This window comes from Pezoporus wallicus, unplaced genomic scaffold (assembly GCF_028554395.1).
Source record: "Pezoporus wallicus isolate ANWC-B61680 ecotype Strahan unplaced genomic scaffold, APGP_CSIRO_Pwel_v1 scaffold_3294, whole genome shotgun sequence".
Lineage (NCBI taxonomy): Eukaryota > Metazoa > Chordata > Aves > Psittaciformes > Psittacidae > Pezoporus > Pezoporus wallicus.
This window is the reverse complement of record NW_026635478.1, coordinates 16,426,772-16,452,824: the sequence shown is the minus strand read 5'-3', so window position 1 is coordinate 16,452,824 and position 26,053 is coordinate 16,426,772. Positions and strand designations below refer to the sequence as shown.

At 41.1% G+C, this 26,053-nt stretch overlaps 1 protein-coding gene across 1 annotated transcript in view; it reads left to right on the top strand.

The window, feature by feature from the left end:
- The window catches only part of PLBD1 (phospholipase B domain containing 1), a 40,901-nt gene that overhangs the window by 14,277 nt on the left and 571 nt on the right, over positions 1-26,053 (top strand). Inside the window, exons 3-10 of the mRNA XM_057430463.1 lie at positions 2,454-2,537; positions 4,423-4,561; positions 11,161-11,325; positions 12,497-12,641; positions 20,254-20,454; positions 20,567-20,707; positions 23,475-23,660; positions 24,856-24,962. Coding sequence (XP_057286446.1) covers positions 2,454-2,537; positions 4,423-4,561; positions 11,161-11,325; positions 12,497-12,641; positions 20,254-20,454; positions 20,567-20,707; positions 23,475-23,660; positions 24,856-24,962 — 1,168 coding nt within the window. The remainder of the gene's footprint in view (positions 1-2,453; positions 2,538-4,422; positions 4,562-11,160; positions 11,326-12,496; positions 12,642-20,253; positions 20,455-20,566; positions 20,708-23,474; positions 23,661-24,855; positions 24,963-26,053) is intronic.

Genomic DNA, 26,053 nt, shown 5'->3' with positions numbered 1-26,053 from the left:
TAATTTGAAGAAGCAGTGCTCTGCTTTGCTGGTTTTAGACTTTGAAATCTTGTCTCAGCTTTGTAATTGCCTTGCATTTGGCTTTAGATACAGTTGCAAAGCCTTACCTTGCTATGATGGCCCAATTTACTTCAGAGGAAAATAGCCTTACAAAAGATGCAAGCCATGTGCACAGAAGCTTTGTTATAGCAAAAAAAAATTAAACACAGCAACTAGGGGAAAAATTCTCAATAATTTTAAGGATTTAAATAGAAAAATCAATTCCAGGAATCGTCTGTCTTCTGTTAGCATATACAAGATGGAAAGCCATTAAAGAAGCCGTTTTCAGTCCACTGATTCTGGACTAACCCCATCTCCACATCCATCATCAGAGCTTAAAGATGCTACTAAAATCTACCTTGTGTTGCATAACCTTTGAGGGCAAAATGAGAGTAGAGCTGATGGTTGAGCCTGGAAGCCTGATCATCTGTCCTGGCCTAGGCAGTGATTAGAGTAGTATTCTGTGCAGTTTTTTTATCTTCCTCATCCAGTTCTCATCTCTAAAAGGCCATCTGCCAGATGGATTGTCTAGTGCTATTTGTTCCTCTTCTCTAGTACCATAAGAGCACTGACTTGTAGTATGGACTGTGTTAGGCTATAATTTCCTCCCTAAAATTACTTGGGATTTTTATTTGCCAAATTCACTGTGACTGTAGGGGTAGAGAATGTTGATCTGTCTCTTCAACTCTCTAGTCTTCAAGAAGTAGGTTGTGATCAAGAAGTAGGTTATGATCATGGCATTTTGTTCTGTGTTACATGGGAGACAGACAGCTCTAGAAGTAAAATCGATACTGTAGCTGCACTTTCAAGAAAAGTATAATGGTGTGAAGCTGCTTAATGCTCCTCTCTTTTGCCCCAGCACCTCCCTCCACAGACCCAATGAGCCCCAGCTTGTGCCTGCTACTGATGGTCTATGCATCAGTTTGTCTACTAACACTGTCTTCTTGCACCAGCTCTGTTGCTTATCTATCTACATAACCACCTAATTCAAACTGGAAACTGACAGAAGAAGCATTCACTTTTTTTTTTCAGGGTTAGTGTTTAGCCTGAATTTATGCAGACAGAGTTGGTTGTCAGAATGGTATCAGAGCTAAGAACCAGCAGGGTCATATGCAATCAAGTACTCAAAACACCAGCTGGGAATGGGGCAATGGACAGAAAGAGAGGGAGAAGGTGGTTAGAGAATCAGTAATTAATTTTCTAATCATCAGCAAACCATTCAGTCATCTGTGGCTGTATTCTCAAATTACAGCCTGAGGGAAACTGGGAAAAGCTTATTCTGCATCCTTCCTAGAGGAAGTTGTCTTCATGAGTTTTAATATGAGGAATTCTGTCCTCCTGGCATGTGCTTTCCTTGAGGCTGGTATCTGTTTTAGTTCTGTTTTCTTTCAGCATTTGGTAGGAGCTAATTTTACTAATGACTGATGTAGTTCTAGCAACTCCAGACCTCGGGGAAATAAATTTCTGCTGATTTCCACCTAGAATTAAGTAGTCCTCCTTTTTTTGTTTGTTAAGCTTGACCCCCAGTAAGAAATGCTGGAGTTCTGTTTTGGCTTGAATCAAATGATTGCACTTCACCTAAATGGAAGGGTGATTTTAACTTCTGGGCTCCTGAGCCATTTTTGGCAGTTGGTTTCATCTTGAAATGTAAAACACTTCACTTCAACAAAATGAAGAAAAAGCCCCAACCAACCACAAAAAAAAACAAAACCCAAACAAAACCTTTACAACTTTTGTTTCTATTAGTTAATAGGGATGACATAGCTAACTGAATTCAACAACAGCAAAAGCCCCACAGAAATTTTGGTCTCCATAAGGCTGAATCTCTTTAGGGCTGGCGTGACTGGGAGTTTCTGTGGGAACATAAAAGATTAACTTATACACACTTTAAAATGGAGATATTTAGCTTAATCAGAAAGGAAGGAACATGGTTAATGGTAAGTAAAGCCTGCTAGATACCAGGCTGAAATTCTCTCTCAACTGAATGAGCAGATTATATTCTCATCACCTCTGTGTTTGGTTTGTTGTTTTGGGTTTGTTTTGGTTTTTGGGTTTTTTTTTTCCTGGTAGGATAGTTCTCCAGTAAACTATTTCTATTTCAAATCTTCTGTTGCTTTGAAGATGCTTCTGTCCTACAAATACTTCCTGAATGGGAATTTAGCTATAAAGTAGTTCAATCTCATTCTTGCTTATCTTGCTATTAACAAGGTTGTTTATTTTAAGTTAAACAATCCATTTGTGTTGCCTTTGCTGTTTTGTTGCTTTCAGTCATGCACTGAAGTAACTTCTGTGATCTGGAAAAGTTTACATTATGCACTGTGGCATTTGTCTTTCAATGCTTATTGATCAGTGGGTTGGTAAGCAAAATGAAGGGAGATTCAAAAGAATAACTTCCGCTACTTTTATTCTTTCAGGCACATGTATGACCATGCTGCAAATATGTATCCACAGTTAATTAAGAATCCCATCGTTCGAAGTGGAGTTCAGAATTTCATGGCGTATGTATTTAGTTATTAGAAAAGAAAATACTCAAAACTTGGGTTTGGAGTGTGACAGTTTTTAAAGGGTATTTAATCTCTTCCTTATGGGCCTAAGAAAATACATACTTCCTTTCCCTCTGCTTGAATGCTGTTAGTATAAGAAAAGGAAATATATGATGAAGGGCATAAATATCCATGCCTAATTCTGTTTCTTTCAAAGAAATGTTTAAAACCATTGCTACAGGGATGTGTAGATAATGCCAACGAATTCTGAAGGTCATGCTAGTCAAAATGCTTTTTCTAAAAGCTGGTATTTTGAATGTTACACTGAACAGTGTGGTCTCCAGGTTCCTGAAACTTTTTAGCATTGTGTATCCTTTTCACCCTCCGTTAGGTTAGCATTTTGTTTATTCTACTGCTGATGTAAATTCTGTTCTAATCGCAAAGGTCCTGATTCCCTTTTCTCTTCAGCTCTGTAAACCAAAAGTAATTATTCTCAAATAATGCACTTACACTGGTGTGAAACTACAAGTGGGAGGAGAGCTAGGTCAGGTACTGGGAAACTCAACTGTGATTACCAGTTATGTAAATCTCTTTGACTTAATGTTTTCTTCCATTACAAATACTTCTGTGAAACTTTGGTTGGTTCTGGGGACTATTTTTACCATCTTTCTCTTGTCTTGTGCTTTCCATGAGGGGTTATATATCTGACTAATTCTGTTATTGGTACACATATATAGAGTTGATTGGTTTTAGCTTATCCAAAAAGAAGAGGAAAAAAATCTTAGCAATCCGTTGCCATCGTTTTTCGACATTGTTGTCCTCCTCGTGAAAGAAATGGAATAGCTACTGTATCAGTGTGTACAGGTTTTTTCCAGCATGGTAGCTGTATCCCCCAAGATGCATTGTTGGATGGATAGGGGTAATACTAGGTGACCCTCTATATTTTTGGTATTGGTTATATCCTTGACTCCTCTATCACTGGTTTACTTAATGGCAATTTTGCAATATGAGCTGGTGCGTTGTCCTTAAAGGTGTTAGCCCTGAATTCTCTGAGCATATCCATTTCCTCTGACGTACTTCCTGTGTCTTGTTACTTCTAGAAGGTTGAATCTGGCTGGTTTTATCACCCATATACTGCTGGAAGAGTCTGATTCCTTGCCAGGTTCATTATTTCTTTTTTTACTGATGTGCATAATACTGGATGGATAAATATAGGAGGATGGAAGAGGCGTGAATCTGTCCTGACTTAGTCTAACACCTGTGGTTCTTCTTTGGCCCTTTGCTCACAGCAAAGGAGAGAACTTTAGGAGATCCTTATAATGTGGGCTGCTCTTGCCCTAAGGTCTGTTCACCTCTTGTTGCCTTGTGCTCTAAATCTCGGTTATTTAGCTAGTAACCTCTTGATTGGATTTGGCACATGGGATGGTTGCGTTTGGTCTCCCACCTTTTCCTCAGAGGCATAGCAGTGGGTCTTAGGCAGTGTTTGAGCACCACCAGCCAAAAGCCTTCATTGCACGTGTACCTAGGGGAGAGAAATAGCCTCTTCAAAGGTCAGGCTCATTTTGTCTTTAAATAGGCATTTGAAAGGGAATACCTATCAAATGCTGGTTTCCCTTTGCTGACTATATGGGGATGTTAGATCTAATGTAGCAGAGCCACCCACAGAGGTGGAGTCCAACTCCTTGATACTAAAGTCTAGTAGATACACACTGCTGTAGAGTATGTTATATAGATCTGAACATTTACACCCAGAGGATATAACATATAATGTCTGCAGAGTTTCCAAAGCATGATTTGCCTCAAAACACTAGGAAGGTTGGATCATTTGTCCCTTCCCTGCATTATCAATTGTACCCTAAAACAAAAACAAGAAAACCCCAACCTGTTTGTTCCTCTGCAGGAGACAAGATCAATGGACGAGACAACAAATCAGAAATAATAAGGATGACCCATTTTGGAGGCATGCTGGCTATATTATTGCACAGCTGGATGGTCTGTACATGGGAGCCCTCGAGTGGGCTAAACTACACAAACAAACAGTAAGATTACTGCATCTCTCTTTCAGTAGCTGGGGATGGGATGTCAGAGGACAAAGATGGGAGAATGGAATCGGATATTAAAAAAAGGAGAATAATCAGAATAATTAGTAGCAAGTACCCATTCTGCATACCATTCTACAAAAACTTCCATGATTGTTCAGTTAGATAATGTGACTGAGCACTTGTCACCACAAAGTCATGACGCCACAGATCCTTTGCACTGGATTTGGAACCCGGGTGCTCATGTGCCGATTAGATTGGTGATGGCTTTTTTATCAGTGTGTGAATGTTGGAAGGACAGACAGAGTGGTTGTCATTTTAAAATTGTTATAAAGCAAATGGCCCTCTAGGTATAAAGTGTAGCTGCAACAGCATGAATTGGCATGTAGGGAGTGTGTTTCTTAAAATTCTTATTTCCAAGCATCACATTTCAAACCTTAAAAGCCTCTCTATTTTGGGGTATGTTTTACATTGTTAAATGTCTTCTCCTTTTTTGTCTTCTAAGTTTTGGTGGCTGTTGTGTGGTTTGTTTTTTTTTTTTTTTTGTGTGTGTGTGTGTTTGTTTGGTGGTGTTTGTTTGTTGTTTTTTTTCTCCATTCAGTTAGAATTCTGTTCTGGATCATCAGCTTGTGTGTAAAAGCAGAGCTTCCTTAGCTCGCATAGAGCTATAGTAGTTACAATGCCGTCCTTAAGTCTAATGTCTGATAGATTTCTCAATGTGAGAGGGAGGGACTGAGTAATTGTAGTTGACCGTTTTTGTCTTGGTTAAACCATATCATTTGGAGAAGTTGGAAGTCCTAAATTGTAAACAATTGGGGTTTAGTAAAAAGCACATTTCTTTCTTGTGCAGAACTTGCTCTGGGGCTTCCCTAATGGCAGGGGGGGAAGTGTTCACAATAATGGAAAACTCCACCATGATGGGCCTGACTTAGGGAAGATAGTAAGAAACCTTGACTTTCTAGGAAAAAAAAAAAACTCATTAATTTTCTTTCACACCACCTGTATCTGAAGAGCCCTTCAAAGCTTATCAGTTTTTTTTGGCTTCTTCATAATCTAACTTCAGATGGGGAAGCATAATTTGCTAGTTTGTGTCTGAGCTGTTTCTTTATAATAGGCATGCCTTACCTGCAACATGTATTCCCTGATACTTATTTAATTGTGTATTTGATACTTAAAATCACTGACCTCTGAAGTGACTGGGTCATTTTTATTCTCTTGTGTCCTCTATTCTTGAATTATGTAAAGTGGATATATTTGTTTCGTTTCCCAAAAGTGCCTGGAGCAGGTGGTGGGATTTATTTTGACTCCTTATTCCGTTCATGGTTTCAGCTTTGGACATTATCACCTATGTTGAGATCCATATCTTACTCAAAGCAATAATGTCCCTTGTGTATATATTTCTGACTTGAGGTGGTGCTGCGGTTTCCTGTTTGCCAGGGCCGGAAAGTCAACACCAGTCTTTTACCTCTTGAGTAGAGTTTGAACAGCTGCTCTTGCACCTTGGTGGTTGGTTTTCCTTGGCATCAAAATGATACCCAACAGCTCTGCAAAAGAACATGCAGTTCACTTTGTTGGATACTATGCTACTTTTCAAATACTTTGGAGACATTAGGCTACAGCAATGCTATTTGTGTACATATTTACTGCTGTTAGCATCCCCTTAGGGAAATAAACACCTTGAAGATTCTTCCTCTGAGCTTACACAGGCAATAAAATCAGGTGCAGATGCAATGTTGCTGACTAGTATTCTAGCTTTGATACACCCATTTATCTGAAAATCAACCCAGCTTCTGTAAACTGTTGGTACTTGAAAAACTAAACGACCAACCAACACCCACCACCCTTACCCTCTCGAGAGAGGACCAACAGGATCTTCCTTATTCCTTGTGATTAAAGAACATCTACTCTCCAAAGAGGCTGTTTTCAACTTTGCCCTTGCAGTACATGTTAAAAAGGTTTTTTATTTTAATCCCTTATATTGTTAGTAAGTGGAATGTTTGGCAAATGAATTCACTTCATAGATGATTTTTTTTTTTCTTTATTTCTAAGCATTATAGTTTGGTTCAATTAATCCAGTGTTGTTCTGAACTTAACATTGTGCAACAGCTGCAATAACAAGTATTTACTATTTCCATTACTCGTTTCTCAACTTAAAAAAAAAAAAAAAGAAAAAGAAAGATCTCTTTACTGGAAGCTCCCACAACAAATTCTGCATGTCTTAAAAAGCAAATTGCATTCCTATTACATTTTTTCCCTAGAGGTCTGAGAGTCGTGTCTTCCTTCTTTCCTTTGATGGATACTACTGTTGTTTCATGTAAACCAAAAAAAAAATCCTTTCTGTATATGTATTGGTTTAGGACTATTATCGGTTTCTCTTTTGATCTCTATTGGTGCAGTAGTTTGGATTCATGGTGGTGATAAACATTAGAAATACTGATAATATCTCAAGTGTGGGTTGTGGTATTTTTATTTTTTTCATACACCTCCTCCCCACACAAAAAAAAAAACAACACAAAACCCCAGTCAAAACCAAACCTAAAACCAAGATGTGACAGGCTGTGTTGTTTTGTTGCCTGATGTTCTAACTGCTATTGGGAAAAACTGTGTGTACTTCTAAATTCAAGTGATCATCTTTTAAGTGCAGAGGGCAGTTTCTCCCAACTGCCCTAAGCTTCAAAGAAAACTAAACACTGCAGAAGAAAGGCTGAGAAGTCTTCTTCCTTAACTCCCAAAAGATCAGAGGCATGGGGAGGAAGAAGAGGGGTGAAGATAGATTTCTAAGTTCTTGCATTTCCCCACCCGCTCTACCCTCATGTTCATACATGGACAAAGTGTTCTGAACACTGAGAAGTTGTTGGTTGACAAGGGTAGACCAAAATTGCTAAAGGGGATGGAGAAAAGGAGCTGTGTTTACAAAGCCTGGAGCGCTGGGCAAAGTTGAATAAAATTGTTTTGTTTTCAGGAGAACGGAAACAAGCTGTTTCAATAGTAAATCTGCCTTTAATTTTACACGTTGCATATGTCAGGGTTTCTTATTGGCACTATGCGTACCTTTTCAAACTTGCAAGTAGTTGGAGTTCTAAATTTAATGAATTAGTTGATATGCACTTATTTGAGGAAGACAAGTGATGAAAAGATCTGACTTTTCATTGTCTTATATGCATGGTAGTGTAAAGCTATGCCAAGTCCACAAAAAGATTCAGTGAGAGCTGGGTTATGTGCGTGCAGGTCACTCTGTGAGGCTCAATTTTTTCTTTTCTCCCCTAAACTTCAGGTCTACTTCACTTGAACATTGTGGAACCATTCTGTCTGCCGCAAACTTTTTCTTTGTGCAAAGAAAATTTGGTTTTGACTCTGAACTGTTCTACAGTAGTAGTAGTAGTATATATTTTTATTTGTACATGTATGCAAATGTTTTATAGTGTACTTTTTCGAACTTTTTAAATTGCATAGAGTCTAGTTTCTTGCAGGGCTATTTTAGGTTGGTGCTTCCATTAAGACATTCATGAAGGCAATCTATGTTGTAAACTTCTGTATTTTGAATTTGATATTTACAGGTATCATTAAGAATGATGTCAAAATCTGAATAGATTTCCATGTTAAACTGTGACATTATTCCATCTGGTTTAGCAACATTTCATATCCAGTAAACAAACCCAACCCTTTTGTCAAGACAATTTCGGAAGGAGGGGCACTCAAAGAACATTAAGCCTTTTCATCTGCCTAATGCTCTACCAACGCTGTGATTAATCTTGGGCTTGTCTACACAGAGGAATTACCTTTGAATAAGGAGGTGTCAGAGTTTTAAATACTACAATGGTTTTAGGACAGCTCTGCATTTGTACTTCTTTATTTTGTATTGGGAATGCTTATGTATGGGGAAGGTACTGGAAAATACTTGTTACAGAATAACTTGTCTATTTTAATATCCTATGTAGACAAGCCTTTAGCAGGCAAGGTTTGTTCCCTCCTATCTGCTACCCTTACAGCTGATGTAACTCAAACTCAATCTGTTTGTTTTTTTTTTTTTTTCTTTATGCTGTTCAGGATGGTACCCTAGAGGAGTCACACATTCTAGCAAAAGGACATTTTCCTTTTGTCGTGACTATATTACCTCTCTGCTTGTCAATTTAGCTCATTCAGTCACTTTTCTTCAGGATGTAAACCATGCATGCAAGTTTTCCTGACATTGCTGTGTGAGATGGGAGAAGGTGATTACAAAAGATTGTACTTATGTTCCACATTATGCACTTATTATGATGCATACATTACATTCCCCCCCAGTAATTCTTGCTAGTGAGCCCTGATTAAGTCTTCATAGAAAAGATTTCTCCATGTATCCTGGAAATCAGCTGTAGTTATTTCCAAACTGGGGCTCTCAGCTTTGTGGCACATGCCTCAGGCCACTCCTGAAGTTCTCAGATTTGGCCTGCATTAGTGTCTTCCGTTTGAGTCCATAGTTTACTGAGACTCCAGAGAAGCTCTGTGCACTGTGCTTGTGTTATCTCACTGAGCATCAGACAGTCTTAAACACAAAACCAGGTTTATCCAAGCAAAGCAATGAATTCCTGGAAATAAACTGCAACAAAACTTGCTTGCCCCTCAAAAGGGGAGTGAAAACAGAACCCTAGTGTATGCTTAACAACCTATTTCCTCTTACTTCTGTGATACTTCTTTCTTCTGGCTGGCTTTGGGAGCTGGCAGCCCAGTCTCACCTAGTAGAGCCCTAGGAATTTGCGTAGCTTTTTGCTTCTTTTTTTGAGTGGGTCTTTCCTCCAGCTCTCTGGCCACCTTTCTGTGCGTACAATTCTGATAGCTTCCTTGCTTGGCAAGGAAGTTTGGCTTTGATCTAGGTTGAATGAATTTCCTAGTAGCTACTGAATTTTTTTACTTGCAGTGACTGTAAGACAGCACAGAAATGTGAAGCTTTTTAAAAATATACAGGCAATTCCAAGTGATGCCAGAGCAATGTCGGTGTAACTACCGGTAGATGTTGCAATGAAGGCAGGTTTCACGGAGGAGAATATGTAGTGGTAGCAAATGCATGTCACGTAGAATTTGAATGTCGCAAGGCTGGCTGAGCATTCTCGTATGCAATCCTGTTTGCTCCTCTCCTGGTGGTACTGTACAGTAGTGCCTGTGTGAATTAGGTGTTGGAAAACAGCTTCTCTTCATTGAGTGCAGCTGGATGGGGAAAAATTGTGATGAAACAGTGTTCAGGTCTCTCTCTATGGATTCCAGTGAGATAGCGGTTGTTGAGAATGGTTTGTAAATGATTTATACCACTGAGTTGCTTAAATTATGTAAAGATATATCTCTTGCTCTTTGTCAGTTGTGGCCTTTGCTGCTCCCAGTTTTATTCCTGACAGCAAAAATATGATGAACTAAAGCAATGTAACATATATGAAAGTTGGGTTTGGATTTCTTTCTGAAACTATAGCTATTGTTAGGGCCTTCTGCAATGGACGAGTTTTAGTTATGAGAATGGCTTATTTCTCTCAGTTGTTTGGTAAGCATTGTGGGAAGGTTTAATTGCTTCTCTGGGAATATATGGTCTAGAGTATACATTATTTTTGTTTTTCCTATTATTCTGTCTTCTAAAACAGTAGATGGGTAACACAGAATTCAGCCTCCCATATAAAAAGTAAATGGATTTTGTGCTGTTTATTTTTTCCATTCCTTGTCTCTGCTTTGTTGGAGTTTGTAGAGAGGTCAGCTGTATGGTTTAATAATAGTGATTTATATTGCAAGCAATGTGTTTATTTACTATATGATTGTGGCCCATTCTAAAATTACCATTTATAGCCTTAAAGTGATGTATGCTCTGACTTTTTTTCCTTAATCCTTACCTTAACTAAAGGCATGATGCAAGCAAGAACAGGAAATACTTAGAAAACAGTCTTTGGAAGTTGAGATTAGACCACAAGTAAGCTCTTATTCTTGAAGAGGCAAATTAAAAGAAGGTTCTGAAGAGCATGTTGCACAACAAGCTGTGTGCAGTTAGCCCTGGCTAGTTGCAACCATAAGGGGTTTCGAAAGCATGTATTGGAGAGCCTTTTGACTGTCTTCTTTCTTCAGCTAATTTCATACTTTATGAATATTGTTAACATATCTTGCTTCTCTCATTTGTTTTCTCCTCAGTTCTGAGGATGTCTTAAATTGCAGTCTTTATAAAAATCCAGAAACTCCCAAGAGTGCTTGTTAATGTAAGGCTCTCCAAAGGCATACATAAACACCACCCCCCCCCCCCAAATCTTACTGCTTACTATTACCCCAGTATAACAGTAACAGCAGACTGATTGGTGTGCTGTTTGCAAAGACACACAGAACTTGCATAAGTTATAACTAGTGTCTCATTTTTTTCCCCTCAGAAATGTTAGCATTGGTAATGTCACTACAAGGGCCAGACCCTTAAAGATACCTAGATGCCTAATACCACACTAATACCCATGTGTATGTGGGCCTTGTGAGCAGGTATTTCCTAGACCATGTAAGAGCTTCCTTTGAGAGCAAAAGAAAAATTCTAACAGCTGAGACTGTCTTGATGCTTCTCTGTCTGAAAGTGCTTTTTGTGGTCTCTCTTTCCTCCCTTTCCTCAGCCACTGAGCATCTTTGATGTCCAGTTTCTGAATGCAGTTGGAGACCTGTTAGACCTCATTCCTGCATTATTTGAGTATTCTGCAAGGGGTGGACAATGCAATGTGGAGCCAGGAAGCCATGGGAAGTATCAGTGGGATATGGGTCACTGCTCTGCACTCATCAAGGTGAGCATCAAGAACTTCATCTCCAGTGACTATTGATTTACTGTGTCATGAGCCTGCATTTCTGGAGTCCTCATTGTTTCCGTTGCATGTGCATAAAGAGACTCCTGTCAAGGTGCTTTTATGCAGTTGTCACTTGTGCCTTTAACAGGATTTTGGGTCCAGTCTTGCTCATTTGTGTTCAAGGGCAGGCAAAAAATAAAACCAAACCAAACCCACAGAGATTGACAATGAAAAGCTACTAGAATTACTAGGGAATGGGGAAATACCATGGAGAGGAGACTGGAAGAAAATAAGTTGTTCTATCTAGCCAAGTGAAGTCTGAAAGGGGGTATTGTGAATGCCTACAAATCCATTGAGCAAGTTAAGCAGGGAGGAAGAGAAGAGGATTCCTTAAACTAAAGATCAGTGCTAGCACAAGAATAAGTGGGTGCAATTGGCTGATATTTTCTGTTAATAGTGATATTCTGGAATGGCTTCCCAATGGGAGTAATGACAGAAAAAATACTTTTAAGATAAGTGTCTGATACATCTTAGTAGCAATTAAATTTTTCAATTAAAATCATCAAGGTTCTAGTCAGTATATGGAGACTCTATGTCTCCCAGAGCAACAATACTCAAATTAGGAAGCATTTGTTCAAGCATTTGCCTATCACAAGAGGCTTCTGAGCTAACAAGAAATCTTAGAAACAGGGAAATACTTTTAATAGAGCTATTATCGATAAGTATTTACCTTTTCAAATTAAATACGCTTGCATTTGCTTCCATACTTTAAAGTCACCCAGAGGCATTTTCACAGATATAGCGTGTTTTAATTTAATGTTGGGTATGTTTGCAGAGGGCTGATCTGAATATATAAATACAAGTATTCAAGAGGAAACTGGGGAAACAAAGAATACCATGTGATGCAGGTGTCCCAAAATACCTTAAGCTGTTTTGTTTTGAAAAATAGCAACTAATTATTTGAAAACAACACATGGGCAAGAATTATTTCCAGAAGTTTCAGAAATTCATTGTTAAGTACACTGTTAAAAGTGCAAGAATTTGCCCCTTCTTAAACAATACAATTAATCAAACTACTTAGAATCTGGGAAAACAACTTTTTTTATCAAGTACAAAACATGCAAAGCATAGTAGGGTCTGAAACTATTCCTCTTTCTGCTTCTTTTTCCAGGTTCTACCTGGATATGAGAATATATATTTTGCCCATTCCAGCTGGTTTACATATGCAGCCACACTGAGAATATACAAGCACTGGAACTTTAATATAGTTGATCCAGACACTAGGACTGGCCGTGTCTCATTCAGCAGTTACCCAGGTAAAGTCAAGAAAACTAAACCTATATCAATATCCAAGATATGGATATGGACCATCTTACTGTCTTGCAGATGTCTTGTCTATAAAATGGATGATACCTTAGCAAGCACTGGCTTCAATCTACCTTAAAACATTTAGCCATTGAGAGGAAGTTGATTGGCTTGAACATGATATCGTTGTCATCGTCTTTTGTTGTTGATTAATCACCTTCAGTGCTTCGAATAATACTTGTTAAATATTCTTCCTCTGGCACAAACGTGCTCCTTTGAATTCTGCTCATGTCTGCCCTCATCTCAACTGCTGAACTCCTCACCTTGCCTATAGCATTCACATGTTCGGTAATAACAATTCTGAACACTTCTGTTTAGTGCTGTGGCATGATTCATGCTGTAATGGGATTATTAGAGAGTATCAAACAATAGCCATTTGAAATTGTATCGACTTCTTTGGTGTTGGGTTAGCAAATATTCAGTGTTGGTTTTTTTTTTATTTGGTTTCTCCCCCCACATCTGCCTCTTCCAGCTTCTCTAAAAGCTGTTGCAGAGGAGTATTTTTTTAATGCTTATTTTATGTGTTATCAGTGTAGCCAGCCAGAATGTTTAAAATCTCCCTTGGGAAGATCAGGCAGCACATAATATTCTCAAGTTTCCTGGAAGAAGGTTAGAAATTGCCAGCAGTTAATGTTTCAGTGGTAAAATATTTACTCTTGCTAGGGTAGCACCAAGAAACGAATATGAAAACCCAAAACAAATCTAAGGCTGAGTTAACATTGTATAAGTTTTTGAAGGTGGAATTTCAAATTCAAAAAAAAATACCCAAACACCCAAGAATTTTCATAAACTTTTTATAATGAAGTATGTGCTGTTGAAGACTGTCTCACTCTGATGAAATTTTATTGGCTGATAGTTTTAAAATGTGCTCTGTTGAATTACTGTGCCTGCCTTACTACAAAGGCAAGGATCCTTCATGGCAGAGAATTCTGGGACTGTGACTGAGAAATTGTTTTGAAAGGCAAAGTTGCTGTCATTTTATTTTGAATGCAAGTATTTCTGTGGGGTTTGGACCCTCCTCAGTGACCTTCAGAAATGCAGCATATTCTGACATCTGCAATTTTTGCTTTGAGGAAGGAGAAGAGGTATTCTGGTGAATTCCTTTGAGTGTACAGCCTCTCAAGAGCTTGGGTTATCTCCAGTTCCTTTGGAGGAGTTAAATTTACTCGTTGCAAGGAATTTTACCAAGCCTACATAACCTGACAGAAAGGTTCCTGTCTGAGCTCTGTTCATCGCCTGAATGTACAGAAGGTTATTCTGGATCTTGTATCTTTTATCAGAAATACTGTTGAGGATAGTGCTGTACTTCAGGAGGGCGTGTCTTGATTTAGCAACTGTTGCATGCTGCCTTGTGCTGCAGATTTAAAACTGGGTTTAACCATGAAGGGTGTTTTATTTCCTTGTTAGTGGGTGTTTGTGATGATGTCTGGGGGTTGTTCATTTTGTGGATTCTTTGTATAAGGTGAAATACAAGTCTTCTGTTTTAATGAGACTTATAAAGCATGCTGTATGGGAGGATACCTGAAAATCAGCTACTACTAAGCTGAAATGGTTGGTTCCCATTTGCTATTGTACAAAATCCCAGTGGGCTTCCCTGAGTGTCAAGTCTGAAGAGATGGTTTACTTTAAAGCTTGCCTGTGCTGGGTAGGCTCTGACACAGCAATGTGGTATGGTGTACTTCTACCAAGAAAACTGAGTTAGAACTATTACGAAACATAGTTCCCATGGCTACAGTGAAGTCTGAGAGACCTGTGGTATGCAAAGCGAACTCACTGGCCACCTAATTACAAGGTACTATCACAAGCACTAGACAAGCATGACCCATTGACTACAGCAAATTGCACTAGCTGTGGGTGTAGTTCACAAGCTTGCAGCTTTCCAGAGGATGAGTAAGCTCTAAAGCGCTGGCCTGGTAACGATCTAGGGACATCACGCATGAGGGAGGAAACTGCCAAATTCCTTTGCTCCATGTTGTGATGAGATGAAGCCTTATATTTTCACAGCATCTGCCCATAGAATATGGAGGTCCTGGCCGTGGTTCCACTTGATGACTGTAACTTCTCTGCATGCAGTTTCCCACTGTTTTTCTCTCTCCTGATAGATATTAAGAGCCAGTAAGAAAGGCTAAGCTAGTAAGCTCTCATAAATAGAAACACTATTCTAATGTACATAAAGTATTGACTTTTGGAGAAAACGGACAGCATTTTAAAAAAATGCCCTTCCAGTCCTTACCTGACAAATGAGTAATTCAAAGATTCTTACCATTCAGTAGACTGGATATGAAATAAAACTCTTCTGTTGTACAAAAGCTGTGTCAGAAAAGCTTCAAGGAGTCATTTGCCTTCTGAGAAGGAATGTGCCAACTACCTGATTTCTCCTGGGGTCACAGAGTAAAATGGTGCAGATTGTTTATTTACAGTATTTCAAATGACTGGCAACTACACTGCAAAAAATATTTGTTGTGACTCAGTTTAGAGGATCTAAGGCTATTCACTAACCATGATGCATGTCAGCACGTGCATTATGATACAACTACAGGGCCTTACACTTCCTTGCTTCTGCTGTGATTGAGCAGATAGCAGGAGAGGCAGGAATTGCAGAGCCCATCCAGGCTTCTGCAGCAGTTCCCCATGTTCCTGTCAGCATGCTGAAATGTCCACTGTTACAGCATGTCTTCTCTGATGCTTTCTCTGATGCTTTCTCCCTGTCAGAGTAACAGTAGTGCTGCAGAAGTACAGTTAAGTGGAAATGAATAGGCGTCGTAATCTCTGCTGTTGCAGAATGATTTAGCTGCTTGCTGCTTATTTCCACACTAATCCTAATCCTCACTTGAACTCTGCTCATAGTTTTAGTTTCCTCTTCAGTTGAAAGCATCTGTGCAGAGCTGCAGGTAGGACAGCTCTGTGAATCTCCGGAAAGGAAGTGTCTGAGCTGAATTCTTGGGCACCCCTGACTTCAGTGTCTCGTTTAAGCTCTGGACATAAGTACTTAATGTGGCTGGTGAATCTGTGCACAGCAGAGAGAATTTACATTGTACAGTTGCTCACAAATATTGAGTGTCATTTGGGGAGTGTAAGAAATGTGATGACAGAGACTTTAGGTGCTGGGTTTTGCAGGACATACCTAGAAAAAGATCAGAGAGAAACTCTCCCCCCCTTCCCTCACCCCCTCCTGGAGTCACTGCTCTACACAGCTCTACTTCAAAAAAATGAGCCCAGTTAACTGATTAAATTTGCAGTTTTCCTTGGACAGCAGGGATGTTGCAGCTCCCAAGATTTACATCCATTTGGCTGCACCTCTTCTTGAACAATTAGTTGTGAACTCCAGTTAAGGAAGGGAATCTACCATTTGGACCCAAGCACTCTGGTTTGCGTAGTGGCATACTTCCTCTGGGCTGAATTGCAGTCTTGTTATTCTTGATTTCAGCTGTTAAAGGAAACAGTTGAGAAGAACTTAATGACCACTTCTGTTTCTCTGGTCTGTTGCTTGGTTGAGACAGGTTATGGTTGAAACAGGCTATGACATGGGAACAAGATGGCACAAGTTGTCTTGATAAATTGGCTGTACATATTCTGCTAAGGCAGGAGAGAGAAGTAACCTGTCCCTTGAGCTGAAGTAATCTGGTGTTAGTACAGAATCAGGAAGTGCAGTGTTATCCTTCCCCAAAGCCTGAGTAAGAGCTAGGAGGGGCAAAACATGGAAAGGGTAGTAGGCCTTTCATTCTGGGGATCAGTTTGTTTATGAGATATTGGTACAAAATTTCTTGCTTCTCTGCTTCCACCAACGTGTGTCTAAAACCTGGAGAGAAGCAGAGAAAAGTCGGGTGCGCTTTGGAAATGAGAGACCAGAGCTATAGTGTGGGATGTGCTATGTCTTAGTGCCTAGGAGAGGTCTGTAAGTGGAAGTAAGGCAGCTGGCAGGAGCACAGTATTGGCATGAGAAGCAGCTGTTTGTGAGACTAAGAAAACTAATCTAGAGAAGGGATCTTCTTTCCCATTCTCAAGTGTGTTTGCAGCCCAGAGCATTGATCCTCTCAGCTGGAGCTACTCTCATCCCTGTGAGGTGATTGGCAAAACCTCATGGCTCTGACTTCCAGCCTTGTTGTACTGACCCTTTCTGTACTTGAATGATCACAAGGGCCCCTTAAAACACCTAAAACCCTGATGTCATCTGGTTCAGAAACCAGCAGCATACCTTTTTAGGAACAGTAGCTGCCAGGAGTGTGTTACCCCCCACATACTCTTTAGTGTGCTGACTCTGGAGAACACTAACTCTGGAGAACACTGACTCAGATTTTAAAAAATATTTTGCTTTGCTTGGCTGATTAATATTGTCATGATGAATGAACCTGCGGACTCTGGAAAATTCAGTATTCCAATGGTGACTGGAAACAGAATCTAAATGGCTCAAACTCATTCTGAAGTGCTTTCAGAAGTCCTATTGCTTCTGTTTATGTAGGAAGAGTCAGGTTCATTGGAGGAAGGTTGGGGGGAGGTGGAGGCGAAGAGGTTAAAAAAAAATCATTGGGAGTGGCTGATAAAAATGGGAGATGGGTTTACAGAAAAAAATAGGTGAACTGTACAGTGAGATAGCAGTTGACATATAAAAGGCATTTTCAATTACAACAGATTCTCATACATACTTAAAAAGACAACAGTGCCACAAGAGAACATTAAATATGTGCTGATATCTCTAGGCTTCACCCAGGTTTTGTTTTCGTGGATGTCTTTGTCCTGGGCAAACCTGTTGTAGGTGTTTTAACTTCCCTTTGTTTAAGGAGTGCCTATGCCTTAAGTCAAAAAGGTATATGTTGGCTTGGAATAATTAGGCTAGTAATGGTGTATCATAGAGAGCACACTGTATTATAGAACATTGCAGGATAAAACTTGGTAACTACTAAGGCCCAGAAGGAAACCCTCTTGTTTTCAGCTTTGCTGAGTTTTGCAACTGAATTACAGAGTTCCAACTTCAGTTAATTCAGCATCGTTCCTTGTGTTTACACTTGCTTTGAATTGAGTTTTCCTCTTTTATCTCAGCTGATGATTGAAAAAGAAGAAAAAACTGTTTGATTTATTTTGAAGTAGGGCACTTGGCATTGGGATCCATGGGGGAATGGCATTCAATTCGGATCACAAGTGTTTAACGATTTAATTTCTTCCCTCTGGGTAAGCACTTGACTTTTTACACAATAGTTTATTGCTGCAGTATCCCGTGTCTTTCTATAAGATAGACTGGCAGAGACAGGTTAAGAGTGTTTCTTGCCCTTACTGTTTGGAAGAACTCTGCTGTTTATGTACGTAATTTATTGACACTCTTTTTCTGTCTCCAAGAATAAAATACTAGGAACCACAAGCTGCCAGGGTACTCTGCCTGTTCCGTACTGACCTATTTTTAGAGAACAGGTGACCACAAAGCATATTTTCCTGGATCTGTTCTGATTTGAGAACTTGAGACTTAAAAGAAATCTTGCTGAAGCTGAGCCCTTAAACAGTACTTTTGCTTGAAGGAAATCTGTCTTTTGACGAAAGCCCATGAACTGGAGGCAGAGCTGAGTCATATTGCAGTCTGTCATATGTTGCTGACCTTACTTTGTTTGCAGAGTGCATTAATAAAGCTTGCTGTAGAACATTTCGTAATGGCACTCAACTACTACCCTGATGTGCAGCATTTTAGCATTTTGTACTCTTCAGACAGGGATACCATGAAAAACTCATTAGCAAGAGACCAGTTCTGGATGACTTCATCATCAGGAGCTTAGTTAACAACAATTCTTCCCCAACCTGGCAGCTCTGTATCTGCTGGAGAATCTCAAAGTCAAGTTATTTCTGCTTTATAAATAGTCACCATGCTATCCATGGCATTACAGCTGACCTTTGCAGCTCTGTATACCACCTCTGGCTGCATGTCTGTAGCCAGATCTGCAACTGGGCCTAGGGCTTCTGTTGGCATGTAGTGTGGAAGCGAATATTGCCCAGAAGATTCATCACTGTGTTGAGTCTGCAGGGCTGGTAAGCATAAAAAAAATCCCAATGACAACATGTCAGAAAGAGTAGGTGAAACTCTCAAATACAGGATGTGGTTTATGATTTAAGAGGTGCCCATTTCTTGGAGATGTTTTATGGTTAGACTGGAAAACATTAAACTAGAAGGAAGACTTTTCTGCTTGTCTTGCTTTAATCCAGAAGGGATTAATTTAAAGGCGTATCTGTTGTCCTTGCCGAATAAAAATCTAAACCTGAAATTGGTTGATGAAAATCTCTGTGGAGTTGTCCTTTGATTTCCTCTGTTGTATTTTTAAAAGGAATTTCACTGTTGGAAACAAACACTCACTAGGCATTTACAGTATGTAATTCTCAGCAGAAGACATAGCTTGACATATGATGGAGAAACTTCTGATGACACCAAGCTGTGTGGTTTGGTTGATATTCTGGAGGGAAGGGATGCCATCCAGAGGGACCTTGACACGCTTGTGAGATGGGCTGATGCCAATCTTATGAAGTTCAACCATGCCAAGCGCAAGGTCCTACACCTGGGTTGAAGCAATCCCAGGCACAGCTACAGGTTGGGCAGAGAAGAGATTCAGAGCAGCCCTGAGGAGAAGGACTTGGGGGTGTTGGTTGATGAGAAAATGAACATGAGCTGCCTGAAGGTGCAGTCACAGCCCAGAAAGCCAACCATATCCTGGGCTGCACCAAAAGGAGCATGACCAGCAGGTTGAATAAGGAGGTGATCCTGCCCCTCTACTCTGCTCTTGTGAGACCTCACTTGGAGTATTGTGTGCAGTTCTGGTGTCCTCAACATAAAAAGGACATGGAACTGTTGGAACAAGTCCAGAGGAGGGCCATGAGGATGATAAGGAGGCTGGAGCACCTCCTGTATGAAGACAGGCTGAGGAAGTTGGAGCTGTTCAGCCTGGAGAAGAGAAGGCTGCGTGGAGACCTCCTAACAGCCTTCCAGTATCTGAAGGGGGCCTGTAAGGATGCCAGGGAGGGACTCTTCATGAGAAACTGTAGTGATAGGACAAGGGGTAACGGGTTAAAACTTAAACAGGGGAAGTTTAGGTTGGATATAAGAAGGAAGCTCTTTACTGTGAGGGTGGTGAGGCACTGGAATGGGTTGCCCAGGGAAGTTGTGAATGCTCCATCCCTGGCAGTGTTCAAGGCCAGGTTGGACAGAGACTTGGGTGGCATGGTTTAGTGTGAGGTGTCCCTGCCCATGGCAGGGTGTTTGGAACTAGATGATCTTAAGGTCCTTTCCAACCCTAACTATTCTATTTGGGATGAAAACATGAAGCAAATGTTCTTCACAAACATTTGTGAAGAACAAATGTTTGTTCACAAACAATTAGGCTGTGTTGAAAGCATGACAAATGAGAACCTGCTGACAGGTGGGCTTAAAGCACTTGCAGAAGTTGCCACCTCATCTTTAGTATTTGTACAGCTTGGTTTCAGACACACACACATGCTGACTCATTCATACCCTCTTAGCTTGTCACTCTCTTTTGTTCTATGAGTATATCAAAAGTTCACAAAAATAACAAATTTGTATTATTGCTGTTTAAGGCTTTTTGGTGTCCCTGGATGACTTTTACATACTAGGCAGTGGATTGGTAATGTTGCAGACTACCAACAGTGTGTTCAACCAAAGCCTCATTAAGCAAGTGGTGCCAGAATCCCTGTTAGCTTGGCAGAGGGTGCGCATTGCTAACATGATGGCAGATGATGGCAAATCTTGGGCAGAAACCTTCTCGAAGTGCAACTCAGGTGAGTACACTTTCACATGAGTCTTAGGAAACAGGACTTGTTCCCCCTTCCCTTTGTACTTTTTTCTTTCCGCAGGCAGGACAAATAATTCTCTCTTTGCTCTCATCCCTAGGGACCTACAACAATCAGTACATGGTGCTGGACCTGAAGAAGGTCAAGCTGCAGAAGAGCCTTGATGAGGGTGCATTGTACATTGTTGAGCAGATCCCAACCCTTGTGGAGTATTCTGATCAAACAAATATTCTCCGGAAAGGTAATAGTTCCTTACAGCGCTTACTGGCTTAGGAAAGCCATCTCTTTGTGTCAGCTGATGGAGAGTCATGCTTTGTAACTGGGAAGGGCTTACTGAGCACTAGCGCTGAGTTGCAAGACAGAAAGCTATGTAGCCAGGTCTATTCTGTTGTATTCACTTTTTCATGCTGTGGCATAAATGTGGTGAGCATCTGTGTTTTTTAGAACCAGGGAAGTGAAATATAGGCTTTACCTTTCTTCTTTCTTTTCCTTGCCTTTTTTCCTGGTATTATTTTGCCCTGTCTTAGAGACCCATGAGGAAAAAGGTGAGGTCTCTTTGGAGTAGTACTAAATAACTGTGATGCTGTGGGCTACTTGCAATGTTTGGTGAGTGTGTCACCAGGCAAGGAGATGAGCTTTAAAATATGAGAGAAGTTCTACATTAGATTCAGCTTCTGAACTTTTCTAGAGCTCTGTTATCTGATAAGTACTTGCTGTTTAAAAGGTTCCTTAGTATCAAGACTAGCAACAGCTTGTTGGAAAACAAACAAGCAAAAATCCAGGTGAAGCAAAATGCCGACTGTCAGGTTTCCTTCACAGATGTCTTATACACGCTTTATGGCAGCATCCAAGAGCTTGAGCTCATTCCACAAATTTAAGTGCGTGTCTGGTGCTTTGTGGTCCTTCCTCTAATCACGTGCAGAGGAGGTGAATTGATGAATTGCTTTTCATCATCAAAATGACTGGAAATGCATTTATGTTAGCAGCTGTGGTTATTTCACTCTGGATTTTTCCCCTGAGTCTGTCTCCTTGGAAAGTTCTGGCTTATTTCAGGCATTGCCACAATGCCTAAGGGCACAGGAGTGTGCTGCAGTTCATGTTTCTTTATGATAAGTGAGTAGTACATTGATTTAAGCATCAGAAGTAACACATCAGAACCTGGGGTCTGAGTCTCTTCCACTGGATATGTAAATATTCCCATTGCTCTTGATATTGCCGAGATCTCTTGCTCTGATGGGCAGAGGAGGAAGCAGTTTTGTTTCAGACAATTTTTGCTGTGTTCATGTAATCCTTCTCACCCCCCTTCAGCTTTACACCATTTCTGACTTGTTTTTGTCACTGTTCACCCTGACAGGCCTAACTGGCAGGTTTCACTGGCTTATAGCAGCCCTTGGGTAAAGCCTGCCTTAGGTTGGGCGCTGCGCTGCCTGCATGGGATTTGCAGTCTTGCAGAGGCTGAGATGCAGAAGAGCTTGTGTTGGAGGAAAATTTGAATAGCTTCTTCTGTTTTTAGCAATTTAAACAGAAAGTTTTTCCAGGTGGGATAAGGGAGTCATCTGTATGCACTGCATTCATGTGAGACAATAGCAACCTTTTGAATTACAACTAAACCCTACTGGTATGGGAGCTGATGTATCTGTATCCGCTGGCCAGTGTGCTCATTCCTGGAGGATGCCTCTATTACAACACAGTTTGTGTACACTACCCTTTTCCTTTACATAGGTTCTAGGTCATGTAAGCAAATGACAGCAGACAGGGTGTTCCTGGCAGCTGCATGCTATGCAGGACACAGGCTGGTAAGGTCTCAGCTCAGGTGGTGTTCCAGTGTTTATGCTGCCTGTGTATCTGCCCTTCAGGGGGCTTGGTTTCTGTGTGTTTTGCTCACAGTGAGTCCCACTTGGTTTTTCTTAAGTATCTCACAGCCAGACTCCTCACGTGCTGGGCTGACATTAATACATGGAGTGCTGCATTTACCAGTATCTAGACAAATAAAGTAGTAAAACTCTAAGCCAAATCCTGGTGTGTGTCATTTGAGAAGCAATGTTTCCACTGACACCAGGAATGCTAGGAGTTTGGAGAGAATCTGAAAGTGTGCTGCTCTTGGGGCTAGCTTATGTTATGTGCTCTCTCCCTGAATACTCCTTGCTACCAGCCTTGCAAAAGAAACCCCAACAAATTAAATGTTAAGGTATAGGCATCTACTTTTTATCTCTTCCAGGACTTGCTGTACCCAGATCCTGAACTGGATGGTCTTCTGGCTCTTTATAAGCTCTTCTCCTTTCTATACTACTCTTGTTTCAGGCAGTTGTATGTCAGCTATCTAAAACTCTCTGGAGGTCTGGCTGTTAAACCTGCTCTTCAGAGTTAGCAAAACTGCAGGATTGGTACTTGCTCCTGGAAAGGTTAGGGCAGGGCTCTGCTCTGCCAGTCAACCACTCTTTAACCCTCAAAGGCAGATACTGGCAAATGTGCATCTATCCCTCATCTTTCCTTATTGCAGTGTGCAACCACAACTTTCCAAACACGTATTTGTGTGTGGTCTGTGTGTGTTTGTGGGTTATCTGTCTGCCCCTGCTATGTCAGCACAGTGTATTACCCTGCTGTGGTGAGATGGGAGGCTTGGGCAAAAGCTGGGCAGTTTGGTGGAGGCGAATGATCTTTTGCTCCTCTGAGGTTGAGCAGGGAAACCTGTGCGGGAGGTTTCTCTGTGTATTCACTTCAAACTCCTGCAAGTTTCTCAGCTGTTTTGCACAATGAGTCTGCAGGGTGGAAGTCTGGGGGCAGGTTGCCTGGGTGCAGTCTCCAGTGGTGTTTATACTGGGAGTCAACCCTGGTCATCCCAGTGACTATTGCCTTATTTTCTTGTGTTCAAACCAGTTTGACGTGTTATTCCTCGACATGCTGTTAAGGCAACACAGCATGGAAAATGGTTTATTTTTCTTTTTTGATGTAAGCAAGAGCATTCAGCTTTTCTAAGTGATTAATAGCTTGGATTTTGTCTTTGGCAGGTTACTGGCCTTCATACAATATTCCTTTCCATGAAAAGATTTACAATCTTAGTGGGTATGCGGCGTATGTTGAGAAGTATGGCATGGATTTCTCTTACGAGCTTGCTCCAAGAGCAAAAATCTTCCGTCGAGACCACAGCAAGGTGACCAGTTTGGAAAGCATGAAGTACATCATGAGATACAACAGTAAGACACGTGTTTATGTACTGTGGAGCTGATTTTAATAAAGCAGTGTTACTTCTATTTCTTGGATCATAGTGGGAAGCTGCAGCCTCATGTACAGATCAGAGTTCTATTACCCTATGTGAAGAGTACACACAAAGAAAAAAGAGTAACACAGTGTCATTGTTGAGGTAGGAAACCAGGCTAAAATGACTCTTAATAGAAACAAGACTGAGTTCCTTCTAGAACAAGGGCCCTCAAGCTTGCTATTTGACCTTTCCAGAGAGTTTCTGATAACTCTGAGAGACTCTGTGGGCTGCTGTTCCCTAATACATCTACAGCCTGTCAATCTTGAAAGCCTTAAATCCTAAGCAACAGTTAGGTCAAATCAGATGAAAATTTAGGGTAAAACTACAGATCTTTTGGTTTTGGTGTGTGGTGTTTCATTTTTTGTTTTTGTTTGGTTTTGGTTCAGTTTATTTTTTTCCTGTTCATGCAAATAATCTTTCGTAGTTAATGCTCTGCTCTGCTTTTCCCTGACAGGGGGGTTCTTAACTGCATTACAACCATCTTAGTTAACTTCTGGCTAAGCCCATCTCTAAGTACAGATAGCTTTAGATGCTATATTTTTATTCCCAATTATAGGGAGCGTGCTGATTACTGGGCTTGGGGTTTGGGAGGCCTCTCCCAGGGTGGGGTATTGACAATGTTTTGGCTGTGAGTAGCAGCATGTTCGTAGATGTTGAGGCTTGTCCACCTTCCCCTCTTAGTTTGCAGCTGCTATAGTGGGTGTCTGAAGGCTTTGCTTCACGCTACTTACTATAGTCCACAACAGGAAAACAAAGGCTCTCACTGCTGCTCTTTTCCCTCCACATCTTGTCCCTGCTTTGCTTGCTCTTCTGCTTTTGTCTCTTGACAGCGTTCCCGCAAGGTTTCATCATGTGGAGTTGCAGATGTTTGTGGTTAGAGGTTGGCAGTGGTCCACTTGGGATGCAGAAACAGTTGTATGGACTTGGATTAGGAGCTTGTCTACTAATTGTCCTGTCTCCAGCACTGACTTCTAGCTGGTACCTGGGGAGAAGCATGAGAGCAATGTGATAGACCTGTGTTTCTACCAACTCACCCAGATTTTAGTGTCTTGGACACTTTGCATCAGCTTTTTGTGAGGGGACTAACTTATTTTCTTTCTTCCTTCCCTTCCCACCACGTTTCTCTCCAGACTACCAGCATGATCCTTATGCTGAGCATAATCCTTGCAACACCATTTGCTGTCGGGAAGACCTGAATCCTTCTTTTCCAGTGCCTGCAGGCTGCTACGACTCCAAGGTAGATTACCTCCGTTTTGATATCTGCTCTACATTTGCTGCAGCCTCTGTGCTCCCGTTAGACCTGTAGGATGTCTCCCTGCACTAGGACATACATGGCCAGGCCCATTGGTTTCCTCCTTTCATACTGTCCAGGTGGTCGGGCAGATCTTGAGGTCTGTGCAGAGTCCTGTCTCCTGCCCTTGACACCAGTCCTGGCACAGTGGCAGAGGACAGAGGAAACAGGGGGTGGTGTAGGAAAAGAATGATGGGAACTTGTGGTGCTTAGGAGTTAAAGCCCAAAGCCTCGCAGCAGGAGGAGCCTAAGAGAAAGCTGGAAGGAGTCATCACATCGTTCCAGGAAGGTGAGTCCTCTGACTCCATTTCATGGGGGCTGTGTGGGTGCCTCCCCAGAGCCTACAGGAATGTTTTTTCAGTTGCACTTAGCTTTACCTTTACAAAAGCTTGGCTCTCTACTGAGTCACCCTGCTCCAGGGCTCCACCTCTCTGTGAAACTGTTTTGTGCACAATTTGGTAAAGATCACTTTGCTTTTGGGGGGGATGCAGGAAAATCCTCAGACCCACTGTCCTGCAGAAAGCAGCAGTTTTTCTAGGCAGCCTGTGTGGTATTTTCACTGTGAGGGGCAATACCTGAGTAAACAGCTATCCATGCCAGCCCTGTTGTGCTGGGAAGTTGTATGGTGTTGTGTCCTGTTGGGTCCAGCCTACTGCATTTTGGGATTATGAGTTGGTTGCTAGGATGGGCCCTGTGGAGGCTGTTTTGGCATCACCAGTGCTGTGTTTTGGTATTGCTTTATGTCCAGTCAGTTTACAGGAATGGGCTAGGGGAGGACAGGGACCCACTGAGAGAAGTAGCCCAGAGCAGAGGTAAAACCTGTCAGTTTCAAGCACTTGAGTGCAATTTTAGTGTCTCTGAGTTTGGGAAGATGGAGCAGGCTGGAGACCTCTTGGGTGGTAATAGAGGAATAGGGTGGAACCTGGGCAGCAGCATTAACTCTGTGCTGCTTTTGTCCTTTCCTGAATTACCCTGACTTGCTGCAGGGGACAGCCCAAGCACTTAACATGCAACAGAATTTATATCAGGCCATCTAG